Genomic DNA, 18,384 nt, shown 5'->3' on the forward strand with positions numbered 1-18,384 from the left:
GGGTAGTTATAGTAGAAGGCAGCTATATTTCCGGACCAATACGACCTGCAAACCTTCAAGAAGAGAGCGTACTTCCTCTTAAAAGGCCGTCAACGCACCAGCTCTTATAATGTTACGAGTGTCCATGGACGACAATAGTTGCTTTCTATCAGGTGACCGTTTGCCCCCTTACTTTATAAGAAGTACTTACATTTGGCACATTTGTACGAGATCCTTGTCGGTAGTGTTCTGGTTGAGGCCGCGGATGTAGAGGTTGGTCCGGCTGAGCTGCTCGCCGGGCGGCGGGGGCGGCGCGGTGCTGAGGCTGGTGGACCGCGTGCCGCCCGCCGAGTTGGACGACGACGATGACGCCGTGTTCGCCGGGGACGCCGCCGTGGGCACCCGCGTGCAGCCCATCGCGCCCGTGTACTGGAATTAAAAAAATAAACGGTCAAATTTGTGTTCTTTTTTTATGAAAAAAGGGGGCAAACGAGCAAAGGGGGTCACCTGATGGAAAGCAACTTCCGTCGCCCATGGACACTCGTAGCATCAGAAGAGCTGCAGGTGCGTTGCCGGCCTTTTAAGATGAAATAGGGTAATAGGGGAGGGTAGGGAAGGAAATAGGGGAGGGTGGGGAAGTGAAAAGGGTAGGGGATTGGGCCTTACTTTGGTGCTTTAGGTCCTTTGGTGCTTATGATTTCGAGATGAAAGAGGCTTATGTTAACGCACGCTTATGTCATTTCCATCCATTTTTGGTCAGCGATTCTATAAAGAAACGATGAACAAAACATGTCGGCTCACCCCCCCTGTTCGCTTGTCTTCAACGCACGCAACTTCGCTACTTCGTACGTGCAAAAAATCCTGATCAACTTTTTCAGGGGAGTAACCTATTTTCTAATCTAGATCTAGCGACCGTATCTAATCAAGCTACTGGACAAGCTTATTATCTTTTTAAAAAATAAGGAAGGTTTTATTAGCAACATTCAACATTCGTTTATTTCGAAACCGCACTTTTGAAATAAATCTAACCTACGAGTTATGAGTACCTATACATTCATTTTCGCGACTCAAAGTACAATTTCATACCATGATTTAACCGTAAAGATACTTACTTTTACTTCTTTTATAATAAAAGTATGGATAGAATCTATAAAATAAACAATTTATATAGAAATACAGCGCGCCGTCAGAAAATTTATCCTGAAAACATAAAATATAATAAAGAATGTACTTTTCTTTATTTTTATTATAACTTGAGAACTTTCTTGGGATTCGATTTTGTGATTGGAGTTTCTAAATAACATTTGAGATCTCTGTGGAATACTTTTTTTACAGTACGTGAACCGAAAATACCTATAGCAAAAATATATTTTGTTTTTAAAGAATTGAAAGTTGAATAAAATCTACATAACAACAAAATTAGAACCCTAGACGCTCATTCACCATTTTTTTTTCAAATGTATCTAGTAAACATTTGAAAAAAAATTACAGTTAAATCTTAACTACTTACATGAAATTAATTGAAAGAAAGCATGCTAAAATAATCTACGTTAAATATAATATCAAGTATACTATAAACGTTAACCCTAATATACGCTCACGTAACAAATATAATCGTTCGCACAATTTAATTATTCCCCATCACTAGCGCCAGGTAAATTGTAATAATCTTAAGCGTATGGATACGAGCGTTTACGAAATTCCTCCGATACGGGTTGAGAGAGTTCATTGAAAATAACTGCTTCGCTGAGACGCGATAGGGTCGGGCCAGGAAATACGCGACAAAACGTTTGTTTTAGCGGTAAGTACACGTACAAGCTTTACTAACCTAACATAATCTATATTAGAATATTATCTATCGTATTAGTGGTTATGTGGTGCTCATTAAAATTATATCTACACTAGCTGTTGCCCGTAACTTCGTCCGCGTGAATGTATGTTATTAAAATCGAGATTTAGAAAATTGAACACCCATCTACGACTATTTTATTTGGATATCGTATGCGACATCAGATTTACACTGTAGGTTGTCTAGCATTGTAGATGATTGTAGTTCTTTCGTCTTGGCAGAAAAAACTCTTCCAGAGAACATGATGAGAGGTTTATTCAAACATACTGCCTTCGGTCGTACATATTCTACCATTTCTACCTATGTGCTCGACCGATGCTAGTAATTTAGATCTGTAAAGTTTGACTTTAAAATGTCCATGGCCGGTAACGAATTCAGATACGCAGTGGTCAATATCCATCCAGGGTTTGGATAATCGTTTACGAATATTAGGAAAAGTTTTAAAGATCGACCTTTGCTAGAATTGGTAATCACTTTGGTTGTCGTTGTAAATTTCGAGGAGTTTCTTCAATTCCATTACTTATCAAGTCACCGTTTTTAGGGTTCCGTGCCCAAAGGGTAAAAACGGGACCCTATTACTAAGACTTCGTTGTCTGTCCGTCTGTCTGTCTCCAGGCTGTATCTCAAGAACCGTTATAGCTAGAGTTCCGATTTTTCTTCAGATTGTGTATATCTGTTTCCGCTATAACAACAAACACTGAAAACAAAATAAAATCAATATTTAAGGGGTGCTCCCATACAAAAACATGATTTTTTTGGCCTTTTTTGCTCGATATCAATAATGACAACAGGCAGGCGCTTGAAATTTTCACAGAATCCTTAATTATATTTGGACTGTAATAATTAATAATAAAATTAGAATATAATTAAAATTTAAAGGGGGCTCCCATACAAAAACACAACTTTTGGCCTATTTTTTCTGTATAACGGTACGGAACCCTTCGTGCGCAAGTCCAACTCGCACTTGGCCGATTTTATTGTAAACATGGTATCAAATTTGGGCAATCTAAGTATACAACAAAAAAAGGATTTTGAAAATCTGACCACAAACAGCAAAGTAAACATTAACTCCTCCTTTTTTGAAAGTCGGTTAAAAAAAAAGTATCTGAGATGTTGACCAGGGATGTAAGATATCATCATGCCAAATTTCACTGAAATCAGTCGAGCGGATTCAGAGATTAGCCTGTACAAACAGACAAACAGACATAGAAACAAAAATTTCAAAAACAGTTAAAATGTATTCTACTACTCTTCTAATATGCCCCTGACTTGTTTTTTCAAGTTTATTTTCAATGTACAAAAATTTTACATCTACGATTTTATTATAAGTAAGTATAGATTAAGTGTCTCAATCTTAAGATATTATATTTAACTTAAGGTGTTTCCAACCACAAACACATTTTATGCTTAGGTACTCGTATTCGCACAATCAACGACGTTTTTGTAGGAAAAGTTGAGTCTCTCAGTTTATAGATACAATATTCTTCAAATACTTTTCTTAAATATAATTCCCTCTTAACTACCGTGGCGACAAGTTCTACTATTTACTATTTATACCTTGGGGATTCTATGAAAGTGAAACATGAAGTAGATAGCCAAATAGTGTTTTTGCAGCGGTTTTGTCAAAAGCTTATTTCAAAAATGGAACACAAGTCATCTCAAAAGTCGCTCACCCGCGTGTTCCGTGGCAGGCTCACCATTAGTTATTTGGCGGGGTGGGGGGTGGAGGGTAATGAACGCATGCCAATTCCGAGCACGCGCCCTTAATCGACTATTGACGTACACTCGTCGATAAAACTCACTAGAGTCACTAGTGACAGTGACGTGTGAATTAGGTTCCAGTGAAAAGTTGGCTTTTCGAATGTTGTTTTATTCACACAGTAGTGGTTCGAAGTTTGACGCAAAACGTGTCGATTCGTTTTTATAGCGTGAATTCTAATCAATCGTTCATGAATTGGTGTTGAAAAAATATCAGGTTGTGTCAGTCATTCTAGGTGGATCCGGCGAATCAGTAAGAAACGGAGGTGGCATCTTGTGGTTTTAATGAGCCCGAGAGCCCTTACACAGAATTTCACTCACTATCTACTTTAAAATATTACGTTCCTTAATATTATTATAATCAGCTAGCGTAGCCTGTGATTTTGTACGTACTAAAGTTATATCCTGCAATATTCACTTTCGCACCAATAAAAAGTATTCCCTATCCTTCCTCACGATCTACTGTGTACCTGTCCCAAATGTTATCAAAATTGTCCCAATAGCAGTCTAGATCTAATATATAAAATTCTCGTGTCACAATGTTACGCCGCGTACTTCTCCGAAACGGCTTTACTGATTTTAACCAAATTTTATATGCATATTCAGTGGGTCTGAGAATCGGCTACTGGGTACTTTTTATATTGATAAGTGCATTTGTTGAATAAATAATAGTAAATTATTACAACTCGAGACTGACGGCGACCATTGTTTGTGCGACGGGATAGCGATGGACGTTGCCATGGTGACATACTTATTTAGTCACTTCAACAAAATAATACGGGCGAAATACTTTATATGGCTAGGAAACGTTTGCCGGGACAGCTAGTATCAATATAAATATCAATCGAAGTATTTCGCCATTTATTTCACCGTCTGTTTGCGACTGTACACGTCAGAAGAAGCGGTATGTAGTGTATTACACTGTTACGGGCAAACAGTTACCTGCATCGCAGGAAGCTCACTTATTCCGGTAATATCATTTACATTGTAAATCAGTTCATTGACCCCCCCCACCTATGCCTACTTATTATAAAGCGTTTTATACTAATCTGTACCCTAGGACTACCGTTATTTGAGTACCATTAAAAGTAGCGCTGAATTCGGCAAGACAAGTGTAGTCAACCGCTATAAAAGTTTAGCGGCCTACATTCTTTCTCTCTTTAAATTTTTATGGAAGTAAGTACAAGTTTCATGCACACACAGTGAAAGCCGATAAAAAATAGTAACGGTTGCACTCCAAGAGTGTCGGCAGAAAAGAAAAACAAAACTGCAGGGCAGGCATACATTTTCGCCTTGCGGTAGATGAAAAGGGTCCTAACACCGTCTTTTCTCTTCATCTTACGAATTTTATGGATTTCTTATTCGAGTTTATAATTTTGCATGCCAAAAAGGCCCAATGCGGCTTAGGCTTCATTTGTTGTCTTTAATATTAAATAGGCTTAATGCCAAATACCAATGTAAAGCTAATTGTGTAGGCAAATATCAAATCCCGGTATGTCCACCATAAGCGAAACTTGGCAAATGAGAGAAATATGTTTTTTTTTAATTTATTCTTGGCATTTTTCTTTTTAACTTTTGACACAGACATCTTCTTTGCTCTTTCAGGATTCACCACACTAATTTGTGTATACTGCGTTGTTCCATTTTTCTCACAAAATTCAATAAAATCGACAAGAGTTCAGTTTCGAGTATGGGTGTGACTTGCCGGGTTTGGATATTCACCTACACAATTTTCCACACTACTAGCCTCGTGGGTACATACAGAATAACAAATCACAGTCCCCGCAGCAAATATTGGTCGCGCTAAATAGCTGCAGCAAGCCACATACAATCATTGTAATTTGCCAACCTACATTTTAGGCCATCTAGTTCTATCTAGACTAGTGCTAAAATAGTAACCTAAAACCTGATAATTATGTAATACACATAATATCCTTCTACACAATGTTACAAAGTTCATTTACACGCTTCCAGCATTGATGAGCAAGTCTGCAATAAAAACTAATCACTTGTATTAGGAAACTAAGTAGTAAACATGGTTAGTTATTCGCCATTATCTCAGACGTATGTACCGTCGGAGACATTTGCATTCAGTTAACATATTAAACCCATAAAATGCGGTGTCGCCGACACACACAATAACATGTAAGCGAACTTAATAGGTCTTAATGTGCTAGCTGCTATCCTCCAGTAACTTGATAGTGGAAACTGTTGGAGTTGCGGAGATAGGCTTATGAATTGCTCTAGTGTAGATGAATGTATTGTAATACTGTACCTACATATTAATAATAAATTATGATGTAAGCGAACTTAATAGCGCTCAATGTACTAGCTGCTATACTCCAGTAACTTGATAGTGGAAACTGTTCAAGTTGCGGAGAACACATAGGCTTATGAGTTGCTCTAGTGTGGATGTATTGTAAGAGTGTTCGTGCATGTTAATATTATGTAGTGGAGTGGAGTAGGTAGCCATTCTAGGTAGGTAGGATGATGTTTCAGAAACCTAAAGTTTTGCCCTGTTTAACTTGGTATGTAGCATGCAAGACTAGTATGCCAGGGAAAAGCATAAAGTTAAGAGTAGTAATGCATTATAACTATTCACTACGTGCCCCTAATAGTAAGATTTAAAGAAGACATATAGGGAATCTAACACACCCTGATTATTATCGTTTGGATGGCTTAAAATCTTAAAGTAGTTAATATCTTTAATTAATATTATATATTAATTAAAGATATTAACTACTAAGATTTTAAGCCATCTAGAAACGAAATTTGTTGTATTTGTATATACAAATTACAAATTATGTTAATTTCTCCCAAATGGTATAATTCGCAAACACTTTATTGTATGTTCGATAATACAATTCGGTTTGCTAACAAGATATAAACTTGTTAAACTTAAGTCTAGACAACTCAATAACTTAGCGTTTGCACGTTCAACTTGGAGTATCAATCAGTATCATCTATATTGCTTCTGTTTTAACCTTTTTTGTTGGCTGATATGTGAGGTTGAAAAGAAAAATAAACCTTTTTTATGTGCTTCTTAGTTAGGTTGTAAAAGTGCGGGCTGATTTTTCAGCCGTGAGATACATTTTATCTGACGAAAAAATTAAGCCAGATTTTGTTTGAAATGTCAACTTTAATTATTTGGTGGGCAAAATCATAGGTTCATATTTCGCTAACATATCTGCAGAAATAAAAGTAATTTAATTGCTCCAAGATTCGATATCTTTTTATTTCCTCTTATCGTCTAACGGCGGTTCCCAATATTTGATCTATCTCTGGTTTGGCCCTACTAGAGATAGGAACTACGAATAATAAAAACTAAGGAATCGTAACTCCCATACTACCGTTTTAAATTTGGTTCCTTTTGATATCTCATGTAACGTCAGCCTAGTACCGCTCAAGGTCACCTAAATATTGCAAATGTATTGAAATGTGTACCTAAGGTACACTTTTTTGACAAGTATTGTGGAGCATGTTTTTTGACGGAGTTACTTTTCCCTAGTTTTTATTATTCGTAGGATAGGAATAACTCACATTAGACATTAGAGATATATATTTTATGTCAATTGTGAGCTATTCCTATATCTATCGAGCAAAACCAGAGATAGATCAAATATTGGGGACGGCCGTTAAACATTATTTTATAGGTATTATCGTTCCCAAGTTGTAGACGAAGTACGCCATTTTCTCAGGTGTCAGCAACCGTCGGTGTAACAAGTAACAACAGAAAGGCGTGACGTTTGGAAGACAGCCTAATCATCACTTCCAGAAGTTCCCAACTTTGACGTCAGAGTATTGGGGCGGAAGAAAAATGAGATTCTAATTTATAAACTTTGCGGGCCCGGAGTTTAAGATGATATTTTAAAAATAGAATTTTGGTTTCTACGCGTCAATATTAAGGAATAAATATTTAATGGATTTAATATTCAGCCCCGGATCTAGGGGGGGGGGGGGCAAGCCGGGGCCTATGCCCCGGGCGGCAAATTCAGGGGGCGGCCAAATTGACACTTCACGGACCATCGGACAACTCATCATTTCTTTAACTTTGACCACGGTATATATAATAGGACAAGTACAGCAATTTCATGGCCATATCAACTTCACCCTGAGCGCGGAGAGAGTCATGCTGCACGAACATTTCGACGGGTCCCAAGAACAAAATCGTATGTATGAAAATATTGGTTTACGGTATGAGGTTTTCAAGTTCTGTGTAAATATAATTATAAATTGTTGAAGCAAATACACATTTTTTGAGAAAAAAATTTGCAAAAGCTATTGAAGAGCTTAATTCCTTTATTGTCATATTTTTTTATAGATTTAAATTGTTATTTTCGAATAAAATGAATTCTTATAATACAATAAGGTTTTGTTTTCCGGAACTATCTAGTGCATATGTTAATATACGACGTTGTTCTTTGGAACAATCTAGTATATATCTTTATTTAAGACTTTGTTTTAGGGAATTGATGTTTCGGTTTCATGTCTTAAAAGAAAATTAAGCCCTAATGTTCGAATTGATATTCAAAATAACAATGTAATTATCAAAACTTTAATTAAATAAATAAATTCAGAACATTTTTATCTCAAAAATAATATTAAAAAGTAGTTTTTAATCTTGTTTTTGAATTAACACCAATGTCAAATGTGTATGTTACAAAGGTTCTATTTCAGTAGTAATTATTATAAAAACGTGTAAGTAATAATAAGTTGTATTTATTTTGGTAAGGGCACCTATAGAAAAAGTAATTAAAAAAAAAATAGTGAGCTAAATATTTAACAAAAATAAATTTTACTCTTTTTCTCACTTAGCATAACAACAGTAGACATGGAAAAGAATCGACATACTGATAGATTTTATCGAAAAATGGCGGATTTCCAATTTTCCATTGTCTAACTGTCACTTTGTCTATTCTTCCGTAAAGAAATCGTTTCTATGGTGACCATGATATGCCTAAATTTAAATCAAATCAGTTTTTATTCGAATTATCTACCAGCTGGCCGATTCTGTATCGTTCATTGTAACGAAACGGCGGAATGAGTAACGGAAAGTCTCACTTTTGTATGCTAGTGAGACTTTCCGTTACTCACTCCGCCGTTTCGTTACTAACTCAGTGATTAACTCACAAAATGTATGTATTTGGCATTGCATTGTTTGAATTTATGACGCCAGAATCGCACATACTTATTAAATCTTTATTTTTGTTAGCTTTAATAGTGACGAATAAGCATTTTCTGATACAGGTACTGCAGTCTCTATTTCCTAGCTTCCAAAATCGATTAAAATATTCAAGTCTTTGTTCTTCTATCTGAATTTTGTCTCCACACGTCTTATACTTACAACTACACGGTTTTCCCATCATTTTGTCACTAACAAATCGACCTCTTCTTGAAACGTAACTCTTTCCAAGATTTTCCGGGTTTTTCGTTTCGCGTTCAACCAGTCTTGTCGACGTACCAAACGTTTCTTTGACTTTCGCTTCGGGGCAGTTTCAGGCGTTAAGTTTGATGTGCTATTATTTAGGGATTCGACTGAATCAATTCAACCACTATGATCGGCACAAAAAATATCTTTCCATTTTTTGTGTATATTAACTGGGGAAGGTATAAGTGTAGCTATAATACCATGTTATGTGAATGTGTGATGGGCCTTATCTCCTACTCCTCCTACCTTTCTTCTGATTAATTTCGTTGCGGGTCCCAAGACAGATTTAGCTTGTCCCTCGGGCACCCCTGAGATCATATCAAAGAGTTTTCGTGGTTACTACTGTTGATCCTGGCGACACAGGAGTTGCAGTGGTGGGAATATGTGGTAGACCTAATACCATTATGTGATGATGATGGTGTTGTAGAAATTGCAGGTTCTTCAAACTCTTCAATAATATAATAATATATTATATTGCTGGTGAGTTACCTCAATGTTCAATGGAGTAAATACTTCATCTGTAGGCGCTAAGCGGTGCTGGTGGCTAATACATAGGTGGTGAAGTAATTTGATCGCAGGTATCATAATAGGTATCTGGGTTATGGATATTATGAGAATCTGATTTCTCCCTCAATCTATCATTTTCATTATTTTCATCAAAAATATCATGCCAAACTTCTGTCATATCGGCCAATATTCTCGGCTCCAGCGAGCTGATGTTGGTGTAGCGTTGACATCCAGTTTCTAACAGAAAGCAAATAAGAAGGTATATGTTATGGTAGTATATGTAACTAAAATCTTATTACTTACAAAAAATGGTACTATTTTATTCAAAAAAATATTGAATAAAATACTTTTGTGTGAAACAAACACGCATGTTAAAAAAGTTTTCAGAGAACAAAATTGTTTATTTATATACGACTAATTTTTTTATTAATAATTTGTAGAACAAAATCGTATCTGCTCAAGCGATAAATGACTTGAAATTGTTTTTTACCGAACAGCGACTTATGTTAAAATAATAAGCTAGAAAATAAATATGTCTAATAACAGTCTCATTGTATAGTCTATGAATATAAAAGTAAAATAGGTTTTACATTAATTTATTTATAAGTTACTGATGGACTTATTTATATTTTTAAAGAACAATATCGTATATGACGTTGCGTCGCTGCGCGCTCGGTGCGAGTTGCATAGAACAAGCGCCTACATGTCATTACATGTTTGTTCGTGGGTATATATTTCTAATAAGATATTGTTCGATTGATTATTCCAATAAATAAAAGGATATAAAATAAAAAAAAATATGGTGCCATATAGTTTTTAGTATGTAGAATCCAAAAACGCAATAAAATACATTTCGTCTTATTTTTCCATAAGATTTTGTTCTTGGGACCCGTCGATTTATTATTCGCGAGGCGCGTAGGCTTAGTTTAAAATACGCGCCCGGCTCCTGCTCGTTTTTAAATATAATATTATATAATATATTATATCCTATATATTGGTAGCTGAAATTATATGGATGATAAAAGTGAAAATAAACAAGTAGGTAGGCAGGGCGGCATTTTTCAGTTTTTGCCCCGCCTAAAAAAATTGAAGATCCGGGGCTGTTAATATTATAAACTAATACGTACAGGGCAAATATTTAGGTCCAATGTAGGCAAGTGGATAACTTAATTATAAGATATTAACTGTAGCATCATGTTTAACACACTAATCTGCTTGTCAGAATAACTATTAAGTATATGAAACGCATGTTAAATAACAGATTTTTATATAGAGCCTACGGCAAATAATATTTATACGACACAAAGATGTCAGCCTCCATGATAAAAAAAGAAAAATTGTTCGCTAATGAATACCTACCATTTCTTTGACAATGCCATATTCGAAATGCTTTCAAGTTATTTAAGGGAAGGCTGGGGTTTTGATGAATTACACTTTTCCGATTTTTAGAAATGTACAATAAATTATTAGGTCAATCGAATATTTTAACAAACCGTAGCTTTTAAGTCAAGACTTATGACAACCTATATCTTAAATATTTGATCAGTACATTTCAGGTAAGTAATCTAGCCTGCCAAGGCTATAATTTTTCATAATTATTTTTAGAACTAGGATAATTAAAATAAATTTTATTATAAGTTGAAAAAGGAATAAATGTCAATTTCAATGAATAAAAAGGGCAACTAAACACAGAACACTGTTCATTATGAAGTCGACATTTCGCCGTCCCCACCGAATAGTATCGTAATCTACTATTACTATAGAAGTGCTTTTATAACGGATTATTGCTTTTGAAGGCCAATTCCACCTCGTGAATTTTTTTCATAGCGGTCGGACTGATAGTTTTTGAGATAGATATTTTGTAATAAACATACAAGTATTATTCGCCTACGCATAAGCAACAAACTTTACGACGAACACTATAACAATAACATATTACTAATTTCTGAATGACCAAACTAATATGGCAAACTGATATCGCGATCTTATTCCGGGACCAAAAAACAAAAGGCGGCTAAAAACAGATGTCAGTCAGGACATTACCATATTATTCGGGTAAAAAGTACATTTCATATTTTTAGTAATTATATATTGCGATTTTATGTTCTAAAAGTAATAATGGTTATATATAATACTGTCTAAAAAAATGAATAAAAAAATACTGTCTAAAAAATAAAAAAGGATGAAAGCGTGATATATAATAGAGGAAAACATTTAAATAGGCCCCATTAAATTGATAGCACTACAAAGGAAATTATTATGAAACATATTAATCTATTTCCTGTAGTAGAATCACACTATGTTAGGAAGGAGTCATCACGTCTGTATTTATCAGAGAACCTTAATATTTCAAAAATGTATAGGTTCTCAAATCAAAATTATGCACAGGAGCATTTTGCTTCTAACCGGCAGCATGAGTCTATTTTTAATACGGAATACAATTATTCCTTTTTTAAACCAAAAAAGGATTTGTGTTCAATTTGCTCCCAGTACGATCAAGCTACAGATACAGAAAAGGTATCTTTAGAAGACAGTTATAGGAAACATCGGGAACGTAAGGACAAAGTTCGCGAAATTAAAAGGGAGGAAAAAGCTTCGGTTGATCCCACTAGAACCACCGTTGCCGTTTTCGATTTGGAAAAAGAACTCAGCGTTCCTCAATCTGAGGTGGGTATTTTTCATTATAAGCGAAAGTACCCCATATATAACTTTGCCATTTTTAACTCACTTAATAAGTCAGGCTATTGCTATGTCTGGCATCTTTCTGTTGCCAAAAGAGGATCAAATGAAATCGGTAGCTGTTTACTACAATTCATACAAGAGGAATCACAAAAAGGCATAAAAAATATATCTTTCTATTTTGACGGCTGTGCAGTGGCAGAATAAAAATCGATTTCTTTTTGCGATGTATCTTTATGCTTTAAAAACTTACGGACTGGTATGTATAACCCATCGTTTTTTTGAGACCGGCCATAGTCAGAGTGAGGGTGACAGTATGCACTCGTGTGTTGAACGTGCAATGAAAAATAAAGTTTTGTACACCCCAGACCAAGTCTACAGCATAATACAAAATGCAAAGGTAAAGGCGAGAAATATATTGTAAAAGAAATGGAGCAAAATAACTTTTTTGATTTAAAACGCCTCATTGTCAATAAAAACTGGCTTAAAGATACACAGGGTAAAAAGATTTCATCGTCGAAAGTAAAGGAAATAAAGGTGTCTCAAGAAAGACCTCATGTGTTGCAATTGAAATATAATTTTAATGAGGAATACATTGACTTAGATACTAATTCTGACGGCAACAAATCAAAACGTGGGCGGCGCCCAAAAAATTTGGCACCTACAAACTTAGATACAGACTTGACACATCTTTATCGCCTTTGCCCCTGCCTAAGCCTCTGTATGATGATTTACTTGGTCTATGTGCTAATCAACACATTCCTAAACATTATCACGCTTTTTACAACTCACTTGTCTGTTGTAGAAATTCGGAACAGACACAGTTAGACGATCTCGATGAATTAGACCTATATGAGGCTTCGGAGGTATAAAAAAAGTATAACTGATTATTATTTTACTGTAAAATTTTATATACTTACCTTTTGTTATAATATTATTAAAATACCTTTAAAATAAAAATAAAAAATGGTTTTATTTAAGAATCCAGTTAATTATTACAATATATTTTATGTTTTTTAAATTCTGTATTATATTTTTACATATATAAAGTATGTTTCGCTTGCCATGGAATAATAAAGTTAATATATTTTACGATTAACATGTGACTTACTCTTAGCGTCGAATATAATGGTAACAGTCGATTACAGAGCCAGTAAACATATCTGTAAGACAGCCAATAGGATCGCATTCAACTATTACTGTGTAGTTCGTTGTCGACAACTTACCCGAATAATATCGTATTGATGTGTTACGGACAAATTTTTTATTTAAATTTCGGTATTATACTTTTTGACTTATAATATCAGTAAGAAACATCATTATATTTTTTAAAAACATTAAGATATCGCAAAAAAAAAATTAGTTTTCTTTTGGTATAAAAATAATTTTCCTGTGTGAACCTGTTAAAAAGTTATGAGCCAAAAACCGTTTTTATTTCTTCCTGTAAAATTTAGATTTTTTGATTACGATTTTATTCGGCGGGGGCAGCGATTTGCGGTAGGGTGACAGGGCGCGAGGGAACTACAAGAGCCCTTGGCCCTAGTGTTTTATCGCCGTTTATAGGGACTAAGAACAGACTAATTTATGCTTTACAGTTTACAACCCGCAAATGTTCTTGTACAGACTGTGGATGGAATTATTACTTTGTTGTGTACACTGTCTTTACGAGGTTTATTTTGGTTTTTGCGACAGACTAGACGGTTTGATAGAAATGTATCTACTTTTTGATCATGTGTATTTTCATATTGATGATAAGTAGGTAATTACTAAAAGCCTAATGTTTCCCATTACAAATAAAAAAGGTGCGTCAAGGCGTAGAAATCTCGGTAATAACATAAAAGGTTGAGGACCACTTCGGCCCAGCGCAGGGGGAGATTATAAATGACAGAATAGAAGTAATAAATAAAGATAAATATTGTGTGGTGTTTTCCATTGAGTGCGATGACGGGGCGAGTGTGACGTCACGCGGGGGCGGGACGCACGGGGGGCGGGGCGAGCGGGGGCGGACAGGGGCGCCAGTGTTGCCAACTAAGAAACTCTTTCCCTAGAAGTGACGACTTTTGCTCAAGTCTTATAGCGAATTAGAAACTTTATCGATAAAATTATTTTATAAAAGTTAGATGTTTCAAATTGTAAGCTATTACGCCGATACGTATTTTAATATTAATCTAATTATTAATCAAGATTTCTTAGTTTATTTTACCTCCCTCTCTACCTAATACTTCACAGTGCCATTGACTTATGGCACCTTCCAGACAGTAATTTAATAAATATACAGTGTTGCTAACTCCTAGAAGTTAAAGTCCCTAGGCTCAATATAAGCCAATTTTGAGTCTAGGGACTTTAACTTCTAGGAGTTGGCAACACTGAGGGGCGCTCAACAGTTGGTCCCCCGTCCCGGCTCGATAGGCCAGCGCGTGCGTGCCACGCGCGTCGCCACATGGCTTACACGCATCCACACTAATAGATGCTGCTGACAGTTCGCTCGAAAAAAAAACATCTGCGTTGATTTCATCCATTTTAAATAGCGTTCGCCCGTGATATTTATGTTTAGACCCCAAAGCGATTGATTGACATGTCAGCTGTTTGCCGTTTAGGACGAAATTAGCGAAAAGATAAATTAATCACATTTTGTCTCTCGAAACTTAGAAGTTAGAATCAAATACCAATGTGCTGATAGGATGATAATTGATATTATAGAATATACATAGAATCATAATATGAAAGAGATGAATGATATGAATCGAATCAGAAAATTCTATACTCAGGTATCCGTTACCGTTAAGGCCGATTCACACCGGAATGGCACTGAAAATGCTCACCGCTGCGCTGCCATTCCTGTGTGGTTCGGCCCTTAATGTGCGTAAACCAGTTAGACTGCAGATTAACAAGGTAATCTGCAGATTATCTGGGTGAGTCAGTAAAGGTGCAAAAAGTTTATTCTATTCTCATTAAATTATATAAAACAAGTTCTTGTTTGAATAAAATATATTATTTACATGTAGAGAATTATTTAATATTATTAGTAATTTTTTGGACATAAACAAAGGAATAAATTATTAAATTTTAAGTGAAATGTTACTCCACTAATAAAATATAACAATCGTATCAACTAGAAAAAAAAAACAATCAAAACAACATCAGTCTTGATGGTGCCTTCTTACGGCGCGTGTTATCGCAAGCCGCGCCGCGCCCGCTCGAGCCACGCGCCGTGTGAAGCAGTGGCTCGGGCTGGCTCGAGCAGGCGCGTTTAATATCACGCGCCAGCTCGAGCCACGCGCCCTAAGGAAGTGGTGGCGTGGTTGCGTTCTCACGGCGCGTGCTACCACGAGCCGCGCCGCGCCCGCTCGAGCCACGCGCCGTGTGAAGGGGTGGCGCGGCGCGGCTCGTGCAGGCGCGTCCCGATCCGATTAAAATATATTTGATCGAAAAAAACGATTCATGCAGGATTGTACGGTCGGATCTTAGGATATTAAATCCCTCTGGCGTGATAATTCTACAACACCAAGAATGAGTGCACCTATAATAAAAATCTTCGTGCTAGCTATAGCGCGATGTAGCCGCCAAGCAGCGGCATCTGTTATCAAAATAAAGGAATTAAACTTAATATAATAAAATTAGCGGCATAGATTGAAATGCAACCTAGTTGCCTAGTGAATAAAGTTGCATTTCATTAAAATTTACTTATTTAACGTAGTGACTTAAAGCAAAATGATATCTATTATCGTGTTAAAAAAGTTTAATTTTACTTGAATGTTTGTCAGCGTGGCGCGGCTTGTGATATAACGCGCCGTGAGAAGGGGTGGCTCGTGCTCGCCTGTGGCTCGTGCTCGCTCGTAATAGCTGGCTCGGCGCGGCGCGGCTTGTGTTATCACACGCCGTGAGAAGCCAGCTGGTTCACAAGCTTCAAAGTTTTTAGGACTTTTACGAAGGAAGGGAATGCAAACTAACTAGGTAAAGTGCAAATATAAGTTTTTCTTAATTTAAAAATCTCACACTTTAACGGATGGTATCCGGGAATCTGCAGATTACCTAGGTAATGTGCACGTTAACGTATTCTGCATTCTAACGGTAACATAATATCTACTATCTACTTTATTTGCTACGACTTACGAATTTTTTTAAAGTTTTTTTTCAAAAATACAGATTAAAAACAAAAAAGTTTAAAATGAACTTAAATATTAAAAACTCCATACAAAACAAATTTCCAATTAGATACGTTTATTTTATTACAGGGGACGAACACAGATCTGACTAAACATAAATCCCATACAATCTATTTAAATTGTTCGCTCCATTTGTTTTATCGTTTATTCAATCAGGGTATCAGTGAATCTGCTTTTCTAGTTTATTACTTTCCGTTTGTGAGCAATAACAGCCATAGACAAAGTCAATATAAATGATTAGACAGATTTGTAGACGGAATTTAATTTTAGATTGCTTCTATTTGTTGAGAAACATCACACAATATTAATGCTCTTGCTTATTATCAATTTTACGCAGAGTCTTCAGTCTTTGACTGTCATCTAATTTTTTACAACGTTGCGTTATTATAGGTCTACCAGAATCTGATGGCAAAAAGTGAGAAATTAAATTGCAATCTCTAGCAATGCCGTGGTAATTGGAATTAAACATTTTAATCCCTTTTTTTCCTTATAGCGGCTTATTCTGTGTGTAAAACATGCAAATATAAAAATTTATATCCAATGATCAAGGATATTTTTTGAAAATCTGCCGTCAAAATTTTCCATCAGATTCTGGTAGACCTTTACCTACATACCTTTTTTATTAAAATGGTAGTTATTGGATAAAACTGATGCCAAATTTCATCACGTATAAAATTATGGCAAATACCTACTTATACGTGATGAAAGGCATAGACAGTTTTAAAGTAAAAGTTAAGCCATTATTGTTAATGTCACATTTCATACATGTCAAGACTCAAAAGGGCTCTACAGTTCGACAAGGCTTTATATGAACGTGGCGTGAAAAGGAACTAAGGCTTCTATCATACAAAAACGTCATTTTTGACATGTGTTTGACAGTTCTCCTTTACCAGCATGCAGCGCCCCGTCTACATTCATTTAAAGCCTTGGAGAACTATAAACTGCGGCTACAAAGGCTCCATTTTTGACAGTTTGATGTAATATATGTCATGGATATCTTAATTTTTATGTTTGGACCCACGGACGTAAAAAATTTTTACGTCCGTGTTTGGACCCAAAGGGCTTAAATTAGATTCGGATCTAGAAAACATACTTACCTTAAATTTGTAAGTATTCCTCCAAAATGCCTCCAAACCACGTCCTATAATGCTTACCACTCAAAGATAATCTTTGTCAATAATAAATTTATGTCAACCATAGATAATTTAAAAAGAAAGCTTCTCTAAAAAACGTTGGGCGTTAAAAGGCGTTACGTAAAAAAAACTGAGGGTCCGGGATTCAAAAAAGGAACATTAGTGAGCCACATTTAAATATCAACATCTGGCACAGGCCACTATTATCATAATCCAACAAAAATACTCGATATCCACAAAAACCCTTGCGTTTGACCCGGACTAAACCCTGGGAAATATATTATTTCGGTTACCACAATGAGAATATCATAGTGCCGTATAAATGATAAAGATAAATTGTAAAGGGTGTGTGAAAAAAGGCATTCCATTCCACTATTTTATGTGCGAAGGTTTATATTATTTCTTCTTAATATCTTCATGAATATTTGTATTACTACCTACCATTTATTTAAAATAAAGAGTAGAGTTTGATAAAAAAATTAAGTCAAGAACAAGTAACATCAACAACAATAAAAAAAGAAATTGGTAATACCAATACAAGAACTGTTTTTATTAATTCCTTAATCACAATTTATATTATCAACGATGTCTCTCTGCTAAATCAATTTGCCATTGTTATTGTAAAGTTACATTTTTGTCAGCTGGTCTTATGCCAAATTTTTAATTTAAAAAAATCAACTAAGTATGTGCAAAATTTAGATTTACTCAAAAATAATTTATCAGAAATGACACAAAAATTAAAAATAAACTAATTAGATATCCCTCTATCCATGAGCAACAAATCATAAACTAGAATTTTGAAAACGGGCTTGTCCTAGCGGTGCAATAAGCGTACGGTCATCACCCAATATGTTAATCTCAACTCCAAACGAAACTCCGATAAAA

The 18,384-nt window shown here is 35.5% G+C and overlaps 1 protein-coding gene across 5 annotated transcripts in view; it reads right to left on the reverse strand.

Annotated features, from left to right (window-relative positions):
• The window catches only part of LOC121732989 (protein alan shepard), a 195,740-nt gene that overhangs the window by 14,013 nt on the left and 163,343 nt on the right, over positions 1-18,384 (reverse strand). For all 5 annotated transcript variants that reach the window (XM_042123055.1, XM_042123053.1, XM_042123051.1 and 2 more), the window contains exon 3: positions 191-408. In XM_042123055.1, the coding sequence (XP_041978989.1) occupies positions 191-408 (218 nt within the window). The remainder of the gene's footprint in view (positions 1-190; positions 409-18,384) is intronic.

Source organism: Aricia agestis, chromosome 13 (assembly GCF_905147365.1).
Source record: "Aricia agestis chromosome 13, ilAriAges1.1, whole genome shotgun sequence".
In the NCBI taxonomy this organism is placed as follows: domain Eukaryota; kingdom Metazoa; phylum Arthropoda; class Insecta; order Lepidoptera; family Lycaenidae; genus Aricia; species Aricia agestis.